Below are 11,559 nucleotides of genomic sequence, written 5' to 3' on the forward strand. Positions count from 1 at the left end.
TCAGAGGCTCAGACAAAGATTTGAGTACGAAAATATAATCGCGGTACAATTTACAACAGCAAACAATTGGTAATGACTTAGGCTAACCATGGGAGTCTGGACAGGTGAACAATGCCATAGCCTTACCATGGAATATTATGTAGACATTAAAAAGGTCTCTATTTTTAACTGGATGAAATAAGTGTTGACTAGAAAACGCAGGTTACAGAGCAAGTATAACATATTCCACTCGTACAAATGCTCCAGCTACCCCTCTCCATGTATAGAAAAGACTGAGAAACACAAAATATATTTATACATTTGAATATAAAACTTATTGCAGATTACAAAGATTTTTTATTATTTATATGTTATGGGATCATGGGTGACTTATTTTCTTTTCATTTTCCAACTCCTCCCCACCATGGCAGGGGAACAGAAAATCATTTTGCCATCAGTAGGTGAACAGAGCTACATTTCCTGGAGGAGGAAATACCCTTGCTGTCACACCAAGCCCTGAAAATTAACTGTGGGATGACTTCCGCCTTTCTCCACTCCGTGACTGCAGAGAATAAATGCTCAGAGTGCTTGGATGCAAGGCCATAAAGTTCAAATGGCACCTTCCTTCCAGCTGGTTTGCTTTGGTAAGAGCCAGGGTGATGGGGCAAGCAGCAGAACCCCTGACCACAGCTACTGGTCCTATGTTCCAAAACAGGATCCACCCTCACACCCTACCTGATGAGGGATTTGTCCAGCAACCTGGGCGTCAGGATTCCTGGGCTCTGGGCCCCACAAGTGACTCACAGGCATCCCCAGGCTGCGCCTCCTGGCCTCAGTTTCCCTGGCTTGTGTTGATCCTCCCCACCTACTGTAGGGTGTTAACAGGGGTACGGTGCTTTGAACTTCTCAGATGAAAGAGGCTGGGGAAGCAGCACCTAGTAATTACCCCCCATTCGGCCAGGCGTGGGAGCAGAGGTCGGCTGCTTTCATACTCTCCCAGCTAGAGGAGCCTCCTCACAGCCCCTCACTCTTCTGCCTTCTACTCTGACTCCTCCAATTGGGAAGCAAAGCTCCGTCACCCCCGTCTCAATGCCACTTCGGAACAGATTTTCCTAAGCTGAATTCTCCAACTGCCCAAACCCCCAGTGACCTATCTTCCCCTTGATTTATGATTCAGGAATACTCTACAGGTGTTTAAATTCTTCCCCGATTGGCCACAAATCCTGTAGGAGAAGGGCCGTGACTTTTCACCATTAAGAAGTCGGCAAAGGGGCGCCTGGGTGGCTAAGTTTGTCAAGAGTCCGACTCTAGATTTCGGCTCAGGTCATGAATTCACAGTTCGTGAGTCCGAGCCCCACATCAGGCTCTCTGTGCTGGCAGTGTGAAGCCTCTTGGGAATCTCTCTCCCTCTCTCTGGCCCTCTCCACTTGCTCTCTTTCTCTTTCAAAGTAAACAAATAAACAAGAAAAGAAAAGAAAGAAAAAAGAAAAAAGAAAAGAAAAGAAAAGAAAGAAAGAAAAAAGAAGTCAGCAAAGTGGACAATGAGACAGCCAGGCTGAGCCAAGTTCAAACTTGTCTGTTTCCTCACTGTAAAATGGGGCTTCCTAATATTCCATCTTGTCTAGATCTCCGGGAATGGCTGTGAGAGCCACATGAGAACCATGTGTGTGGAAGCACTTTGTAAAAGGCCGAGCCCTTCTCACATGTTAACAGGACCAAGTGTCTGCAAATGAGACTTCTGGCACAGTTGCCATCGGTCCCCTGCTGCCTCCGGGCTGTGACTGCTAAGCCTGGACTGCCACCTATTGGTTGAAAATATGAATTACACTCAACCAGTTGCAGGAAGAACCAAAGGAAGCAAACCCCATGATTTCCAACCTCAAGCCACACTCCTTATGAGGTCATGCTGTATACTTAATATTTTTCTTCAAACAACTCACTTTTTGCAATTTCAAAGTAAACTTTTAATGACCAGTATAAATGGAAAACTAGTTAACCCTTGCCCCAAAGGAATAAAACCATAAAATAAATACCATGAAAACAAAACACTCAGATCTGTTAGGGAGCATCACCTGTGGAAACTCAGGCACCGGGCTCACTGCTACAACTGCGAATTTACAAAACCGCACGACTGGAGACTGAGTGTCAGTTCTAGCACAGTCCTGTGCTTGGACGGGAACGATGTCCTGTAGGAAGAAATAGGCCTCTTCTAAGGGAAGGTCCCATTCCCTTGTTCTGCCCCAACTCTCTGGACCTAGACGGTTGAGGAAAGCTTGGAGGTCACAAAGAGGAGAAAGTAAACTCTTGTGTTTGTAGCACATCCCATCGTAGCCCGAGTGGGGCCGGTGCTGAATTCCTGGCAACAGCAACCACTGAGCGTGCAGTGAGTGCTCTGCCTGGTTGGGGAGACTGCTCTCGATCTGAGTCGGCAGGGCTGTCCGTGGTCATTGGCGGCTGCCACTTTCTCCAATGCTGGGTTCTGCTTCTTGCTCTGCAGGGCCCAGCTCGCTGCTACAGCTGCATGGTTTCCTGCTCCACTGACTGGTCTGAGGATGCCAGGTACTTCTCCTGGACGCCCAGGGTGCTGAGGGAGGGTGTGTCAAGGATGCTGGCACAGGCAAGGGTGGGGAACTGGTCTGGGCAGGATCCGACCTCTACTGATGCCGGCGCGATAGCGACGTCTGGCGGGTTCTGCTCCCACCCCTCTCCCTTTCTCACCGTTATAGCTCCAGGCAATAGGCACCCACTGGGTCTGAGAGGCCCCTCAAAACACCCAGACCCCAGCCCCTGGGTGGCTCAGTCGGTTGAGCGTCCGACTTCGCTTCAGGTCATAATCTCACAGTTCGTGGGTTCAAGCCCCACGTCGGGCTCTGTGCTGTCAGCAAAGAGCCCACTTCGGGTCCTCTGTCCCCTTCCCTCTGCCCCTCCCCTACCTCTGCACATGATTCCTCTTTCTCAAAAATACACAAACATTAAACAAACAATCCAGACCCAAATGCTTCTGTATTCGCCTCTTCCCCACGTTGCTGAGGATCAAAGGACCAGACGGCACTAACCCTGCAGCTGTGTTAGGTCACGTGCTCTGGAGCCAGACCACTGGGGGTTTAAATCCTGAGTTTGCCACATCCTTCTTTCTCGTCTGTAAGATAGAGCTGTGAGGCTCAAAGAAGACAATACAAAGTGCCTACTATGGCACCTAGTACACAGCAGGTGCTAAGTGTTTCCGACTTCTCTTCTGCCACGGGAGGGAACTCAGGGGAGCTCAAAGATAACAACTAACTTCTGCTTGCGCTCTTTCTACCTCTCTGGGACAGCAGGGACATGGAGTGGGAAGGATGCCAATCAGACTCATGGAGGAAAAGACTGTGATACTGCTGAGTGAGCCCCGTGAGGCTGGCCGGCCTGAGGTCTGGGTGTGGGTCTGAGGAGGAGACGGCAGTTGGACACGGAAGGATGGCCACCGTGGCTGTTCTACTAGGTGACTCCAGTGAGGTTCACCTAGTAGAAACTGAGGTTCCACAACCAGGGAGACGGAGGTTTGAACTGTCCTTCCAGCACATCCTGGGAGAAGGACCTTAGACCTGTCACTCTCACAGACCCAACTGCCTCATCTATACGAAGGGACTGAAGGGCGCCTGGGTGGCTCAGCGTCCGACTCTTGGTTTCAGCTCAGCTTATGATCTCACGGTTCTTGAGTTCGAGCCCTGCATCAGTCTCTGCGCTGACAGTGCAGATACCTGGGATACTCTCTCTCTCAAAATAAATGAACTTGAGAAAAAAAAAAAGAAGGGACCGAATGAGGACTAAATGAGATTTTGCCAGTAGAGTATGTAGTTCACTAAATGATGTTCAGGGTACGGACTTTCTTTCTCATCTCTTAGGGATCCATCCACCAAAACCCACGGCACCCCTACTCAAGCAGACTCTGAACCTGTGCCCCTTCCCCCTCTCTTTTTCTCAAGAAATAATGCCTTGTTCCTGTGCAAGTCGCCCTGAGAATCACTCAGGATGAGTGGAGTCCATCTTCCTTGACATGAAATAACCTCAAACTTGCATTTGGACTCCACCTGGAGTCCACATTCCTGGGCAGGGCACATGGAACCCTGCATCTATTTGACCACCTGTCTGGCCCTATCACTGCTCTTCAGCCAAAGCCCCGTCCTGCCCACGAGTTGTGCTATTCTACTTGCAACTCCCCAGATGTGCCTTGACCTTGAACCGCCATGCCTTTGTATATACTACTCTCTTTGCTTTGAATTCCCTTTCCCTCTTAATCAGCCTGGTTAACCCTCACTTTAAGATAACACAATTCCAGCGCCACTGCCTCGGTGAAGCTTCCTTGACCCACATGCTCCTCAGGAGAGCTGACGTTTCCCTTCTTTATACCAATCCTTAGTTATCTTTTTATAAAAATGTTTATTTATTTTGAGTGCACTCTGAGCGTGCTGGGGGGAGGGACAAAGGGAGAGGGAGCGAGAGAATCCTAAGCAGGCTGTGTGCTGGCAGCACAGAGCCTGATGCGGGACTCGACCCCATGAATCGTGAGACCATGACCTGAGCTGAAACCAAGAGGCAGACGCTCAATTGACTGAGCCACCCAGGTGCCCCAATCCTTAACTGTCTTAGATGTGGAATGAAGTTGAACCTTATGAGGATTAGGGTAGGGGGCAGAATCTAAAATCAGCACAAATAGGGGCGCCTGGGTGGCTCAGTCAGTTAAGGGTCCCAACTCTCGATTTCAGCTCAGGTGATAACTTACGGTTCAAGATATCGAACTGAGCTCGGAGCCTGCTTGGGATTCTCTCTCTTTCCTCTCTCTCTGCCCCTCCCCCCACTCTCTCTCTCTCTCAAAATAAATAAACTCAAAAAAATTTTTTTAATAAAAAATAAAAATAAATAAAATCAGCACAAATGCATACAGTTAAAAATACCTTTGAAAATCCCTTAAATCATCTATCAAAAAGTGTACCGTTTTACAAACAGAACCTTCCGTAACACGTACGGATGCATAAAGCAACGCACAGCATACAAAAAAATTCAGGACTACCGAAACTGTCCCTTCATGTTTTTGCTGAGCACCTGCAGTTGAACTTGCCGACATTTTTTTTTTTTTTGAACTTGCCGACATTAACTGCAAGTGTGAGGTAGCAGCTCAACCCCTTCAGTGAGCACTGCGCGCTCTACCGCCATCATTTTATTTACAACCTGTCTGGTTCCCTGCGAGCTTGGTTTCCCACGTGTGGAAGGGCCGGACACAGATCAGAAGGTACTGGCTGGAATGATCTTCCTCCATACCAAGGGCTCTGGAGCCCCGCTGGTCTCCGGCATGCTGTGTAAGTGTCAAATGTCTGAAACCATCCTAGTGGGCCTGCGCTTCCCTGTCCTGCCTCACCTGCGGCCTCGGTGACCCGAGGGACACCTACACGTGACCTTAGCTCCATCCCACTGGTCACGAATCCAGCTCCAGTTCCGGAGGTCTAGCTGACAGCTCTGGCTGTTGCACGGTCCCCTCAAACACAGCACATCTGCCAGCGTCCATCCCTCCCATCCAGGTGATAAGCCTGTCCTCTTCCCTTCCTTTTCTTGCCTCAGTGACCAACAGAACCGCCCACACGTACCGCTGTATTAGCCAGAAACCCGGGAGTCTAACTTCTGCTCCACCTCCATCTATTCCCATAACCACCCAGTCACCAACGCTGGTAGCCCACCTCCTTTTATCCACTCTGTACCCTTCTTTCCGTTCTTACTACTAACGTTTCATCTCTTTCCATCTACAGACTGTAAACGCTCTTGTGCCTCCGCTCACATCCCTTAAACGCAATTTCTGCACTCGGAGGGCTTTTAAATAACGTACACCTGACCATGTCACACCCTGCACAACCAGGCTATGCTGGTTCCCACCGCCCACCCACAAGCGAAGTCCACACGTCTCAGCAGGGCATGCAAGCCCCCCACCGTCAGCCCTGCCTACTACCCCTGCACCCCTACACCCCCCTTTCCCTTTCACAGTCAGGAAAAGAAGCAAACTGAACCCCTTGCATCTCTCCCAAACGACCAATGCCTTTTCATTTCTTTGCATCCGTATTTGCTGCTCCTTCTGATCAGTATCCTCCTTTGTCCGCAGGTACAACCAACACTGAAGCCATCTAAGGGTCCAGCCTTTGCACCTGAGAGACAGTCACCAAGGAGCCCAACTGGTCAGCAAGAGATCAGTCATCTACAAGGGGAGATGTGGCCACTCCTGAGCCTCATGTCTCCCCCTTGGCTGTGGCCTACAGGCTAGAGAGCAAGGATACGTGGAGAAATGGAAATCAGCTCCCACTGCAGCAGACATCATGGCCTCCAGGCTTCGCTGCTCTTGGACCCCGAAGCAGTAGCCATTGGCTTTATCCACAGCCTGTAGGACCCGCTGGACACTCTCCTTGTCCTGGGTGGGGAGGAGAGAAACAGCCTTGTGAGTGAAACAGAGGTATGTGGAACTGAGGACATTTCAAAGTGTCCACAGCCTCCAAACATCCCTTTCAACCTTGCCTCATGCAGCTTCTGTGCCTGGAGTAGTTCTACTTGTTCCCAGAGGCCTGGCTACATCCCATCTCTCCTGACCACCAACCCACCCAAATCAGAACAGATAAGCTCCTCTATGCACACCCAAAGTCCCCTGGGTCTATCCTACAGCTCTGATTAGAGCTTACTTTTGACAAGTTATTAACTCCTCTGCCTCCCCTATTTGACTGTGTGCCCCATGAGGTCAGGGACTTTTCTGTGGAGGTATCCTCAGTGCCTGGCACAGTACTTAGCTCACTTAGGCACCCAATAAATCTGCATATAATCTACTTGCTCATTCACATAAAAGTAATAAGACCAGTCCATACATCACATGATGGGAAGGAAAGATCAAAATAATGCACGTACAAGTCCTTAGCATAATGCCTAGTACAGAATGCCTTCAATAAGTGGTAATTGTTATGATTAATATTGTGGAGTTCACTTTCTCATTTCAGAGGAGAAAAGCATGGCATTAAACAGGGAAGAGATAAGTTTGCTCAAGTCCATGCACAGGGGTTGGGTACTACTTTGCAAAGTCAACACATAGTTGCCCATCCTAAATGAGGTCGAGAGACCTATCTTTAGCTTTGGTCAAGTCCCTTGGTGGTGACTTTCTGATATCACCCATTTTCACACGGATGAGGGAACATGTGTAGAGAAAACCCAGCAATACAGAATAGACAGGGCCAAAGTTTGGTCTATTCTCTTTATTGGAATCCTGCCCATGACAGCCACTGGTCCTAAAACCAAGAGGACTGAATGACAGTTGGACTCAGGACAAAGACCACTGTTTGGGCCTTCCGAGCCTCCTGTACCCTTGCTTGGTGAAGTTCCAGGCACTGTCAGAGCCTACAGGCAAGGGAAGAGGCCTCTTAGTCCCTAGTACCTGAATGTTGAGAGGGATGAAGGAGACCAGACTGTAGTCTTCAATGAGCTGCACCAGTTTCTCATTGAGCTGACGGTAGTGGCGGAAGAAAGGGTCAGAAGCCAGGTGGTCGAGCAGGTAGGAGAGGTCCAGGACCTCTGTGTAGTAGTCCAGGTTGAAGGCTAAGGAGAGAAACTGGTGTTCAGGAGCAATTGGCATCAGGCTAAAAGACCCAAGGACAGGAACCACATTTCCTTTCCTTCTTCCTTTTGTCTTCATTCCCTCATTCATTCATTCAACAAATATTTGTCGAGGCAGTGAAATGAAGTTACTAAGAAAAAAATACTTGGTTTTACCCATTGGTTCTGCCACGTAGTAGCTATACAGGACTGCTGTGAGGACTAAATGCTATAAATCCCAATGTCTGGTACAGAGAAGCACTTGCTCAATGGTAACAAATAACGGTATCAAATGTGTACCAAGAACAGCGCTTGGTCCGTGCCACACGGAGCTCATAGTCGGTAGTAGCCCCAGGACCCAGCACACACACTATAAGGATTGTAGCAGGGTGCCTCTTGGATAAATCACTTTCCCTTCTGGGCCAGTTCCTTCTTTTTTTTTTTTTATTATTATTTAAAAAAAAAATTTTTTTTTTTAACGTTTATTTTTTTTTGAGACAGAGACAGAGCATGAACGGGGGAGGGTCAGAGAGAGGGAGACACAGAATCTGAAACAGGCTCCAGGCTCTGAGCTATCAGCACTGAGCCTGACACGGGGCTCGAACTCACGGACCGCGAGATCATGACCTGAGCCGAAGTCGGCCGCTTAACCGACTGAGCCACCCAGGCGCCCCTGGGCCAGTTCCTTCTTAATGTAAAATGAGGACATTAGACTAGATGACTCGGAGTTCTATGAATACAAACTTCCTCTAAGAAAAGGAAATTGGGCCTCCCTGCACTGTCCATTTCTGCCAAAAAACTCAAGTCAGTTGGGCTACTCTATTGGTCTGGCCCACAGTGAGCTAAGGCAATCAGGCTGCTGGAGACTGATTGACCCACTCCCTGCATTCTGGCTCCTGTGTTCTAATCAGAAACTGACATCCCTCTGCCTGCAAGGAATAATGTCCTGGGCATTCCAACAAACTTCTTGGATTGCCTGATAGGTACATTTCTCCCCAGGAATTAAGCAGTTTGAGCCAGGTGCATGTGGGTTTAGATTTCATCTCAGCTAACACATCAGCTGTGTGATTGACCTTGGGCTATTCATGTAATGTCTCTGGGCCTCAATGGCCTCATCTGGTTTGCACAACAGTCTTTTGTAAGGATGACTGGCCAGAGTCAGAGCTAGAAAGGTCAGGGATCACCATGTAGCCATCTGGGGCCATGAAGGGCAAGGAGAGGGGCTCAGGAAGACTGCAAATCTGGGCATGATAAAATAGGGCTTCTGGGCTTAACAAGAGATGGACCAGGACTCTGAGCTGAGGTAGCCCCTCCAAGGTGCTGACATCCCTCCATGTCCTGACTGAGAGCCAGTAGGCCTCCCTGGACAATGCCCTGACACTTTGTGACCCCATGATCCCAACAACCTTTCTTCCTGTTCCCTGCTGGTCATTTCAGTTTTTGTTCTCTAGGTTCCTTTGTGCCTGGAGATGCTATTTAGGGAGCTGATGCTCCCAGCTCAGGAGAGCACTAATTGTGCAGGAAAAAAATGCTGGCCATGAGGCCCCTAGGCAACTCTCCTGCCTTGTGCCAGCCTGCTTCTCCCTCAATCTTTCCCACCCTGACAAAGGTGCCTCTATTTGTCCACTGGCTCAGTTGGAAACCTGACAGCTAGCCTTAAAAAAAAAAAATTATTTACTTATTTATTTTTAGACAGAACATATGTGAGTAGGGAAGATGGGCAGAGGGAAAGAGAAAATCCCAAGCAGGCTCCATGCTCAGGGCGGAGCCTGATGAAGGGCTCCATCCCATGACCCTGGGATCGTGACCTGAGCCGAAATCAAGAGTCGGACACTTAACCAACTGAGCCACCCAGGCACCCCTGAAGTCATCCTTAATTCCTCAGTCTCCACATCCAACCCACCAAGAGACCCTGTTTCTTGAGTAAGTTCTGGATCGATCCATTTCCCTCCATTCCCACCACCACTGCTTAGGCTGCTGCAAAAAACCTTCTCAACATCTCTGTTTGCATTCTTGCTCATTCTCATTCGTTCTCCACAAAACAGCCACAATGATGTTCTTAATTCGTGCTATTTCCTTGCCTAATATTCATCACTGGCTTTCCCCAGTGTTTCAACAGTACAGGTTCTAGCCCTGGCCCCCCTCTCTGACCTCATTTCCTACCACCCTTCCCCTACTGCTACCTCAACTACTCTGGGCTTCCTCCCCTCCCCCTACTTTTTCTTTAAACACAAAAAAACTCCTTCCCTAAGGGCCTTTCCTCCTACTGGTCCCTCTGCCGAGAACAGTTCAGCCTTGGCTGGCTCCTTCTCACCATTCAGATCTCATCCTCAAATAGCGCTGCTCATTCAACTCACTCCCAACCTTTGCAGTGTACATATCACCATCTATAGCTCTCTTGTCCCCCAAATCCAGAACAGTATCTAGCATACAGAGTGGGCACAAAATAAACAGGAGTCAGGACCTGGAGGCAGCTCCCTGCAGCTGAGATGTTTCATTCCCTACTCCTTGGCTGCCCAGAACAGGAGCTCTCACCCAACTTCCCATAGTGCTCAATGAGGTCCATCTTGGAGAGGAGGTTGACATGGGGCAGCTCCACATGTAGCATCGTGGCCAGAGAAGTACACAGTACTGAAATGAACTTGGCCGGGTCTGTGCAGTAATGAGAATCCACCAGGTGGACAGCAGTCAGCTGGAAGGAGAGGAAGAGACGGGGTGAGTGGCCTGGGAAGGCAGGAAACATCGGGGCCTATGTCTTTCTCAAGAGACTGAGGACTTCTGAGGACAGAGTACAAGCCTTCCCCATTAGTTTCCTCCTGCTTCTGCTCCATTCTAATAGCCACACTCATTTCCTTCTGCCAGGAGATATGGGGCATTATTCCTTACAAGATGCCTTGCACCAAGTCTCCCGGTGGGCAACTAGTTCCATTCTGACTACATCTGACCCTATTTCATTTACTTTTGCCCACCAAGTCACAACAGCAATCACCATGCCACTTTCTACATAACCCTTCCCATACTTCTAACAACCCCAAATTGGGTGCTAGTACATCCATTGTGCAGATGAGAAAACTGAGGTTCAGAGAGAGAAACTGACTTACCCAGGACCACACAGCGAGTCAGTGGCAGAGCCTGAATTCGAACTCACACCAGTTTGACTCCAAAGCGACTCGGCCCCTACCTCGCTGTGTGACATGGGGGCGTGGCATCTGTCCTCCCTGTCTCAGTTCCTCCATCTGCAAAAGAAGCCTGCTCGACCCAAGACGCACCCTGAGGTCCCAATGTGCCATCTGGGAGAAGATGCTACGCAGAGCGCCGTGGTGCGTGCAGAGCTCCACCTGGCCTGGGCAGTCGAAGAGGAAGTAGTGGCCGCGTAGGGGATCTAGCTTGGCGCGCAGCCAGTCCAGGTTGGCCTCCAGGTACTCCATGCAGTACAGCAGGCCGCCGTTGGGCCCCAGCCGCAGCGCGTCCATCACGTCGCCCAGCCCCACCAGCTCGCCCACGTCCACAGCGCACTCGTACGGCAGCCCCTCGTTGGCCGGGTCCAGGTTCACCACCGCCACGCGCCGGCCCAGCGCGCGCAGGAACTCACTCATGCCCAGGCAGTATGTGGTCTTCCCCGAACCAGGCGGGCCGATCACCGCCTGCCCAAAGGCCGTGGTCGGGGCGGCCCCCGCCATAGGGTGCACGCAGCCCCGTGCGGAGCAGGTAGTTCGGCTGAGACACAAGCCGAAGGCTACGGGATCCGCGACGTACACTTCGGCCCCGGAGTAGCCGAAGGAGGAACCGCAGACACCCGCGCAGTATAAGGGGACCAGCGCCCGACTTCCGGGCGACGTCGGAAACGACGGGAGCCCCGAGAGGAAGTCCCGCCCCCAGGATGAAGGCGCGGCTTGACGCCTAGGGGCGTGGCGACGCGGAGCGTTTCCCCTCCGGGTTTGGGGCGGTGGGGGGAACTCTAGCCCAGATTTTCCCGAGCTTCCCCCCGCC

The 11,559-nt window shown here is 50.4% G+C and overlaps 1 protein-coding gene across 1 annotated transcript; it reads right to left on the reverse strand.

Moving 5' to 3' along the window:
- On the reverse strand, positions 1-11,425 carry GPN2 (GPN-loop GTPase 2). The gene is made up of 5 exons (XM_015075095.3): positions 10,839-11,425; positions 10,105-10,261; positions 7,412-7,572; positions 6,276-6,406; positions 1-2,563 (listed from the first exon to the last, which is right to left on the reverse strand). The coding sequence occupies exons 1-5, from the start codon at positions 11,247-11,249 to the stop codon at positions 2,491-2,493; spliced, it is 933 nt and encodes a 310-aa protein (XP_014930581.2). The 5' UTR covers positions 11,250-11,425; the 3' UTR covers positions 1-2,490.
- Between the last annotated feature and the right edge of the window lie 134 nt (positions 11,426-11,559).

Source organism: Acinonyx jubatus, chromosome C1 (genome assembly GCF_027475565.1).
Source record: "Acinonyx jubatus isolate Ajub_Pintada_27869175 chromosome C1, VMU_Ajub_asm_v1.0, whole genome shotgun sequence".
NCBI classification, from domain to species: Eukaryota; Metazoa; Chordata; class Mammalia; order Carnivora; family Felidae; genus Acinonyx; species Acinonyx jubatus.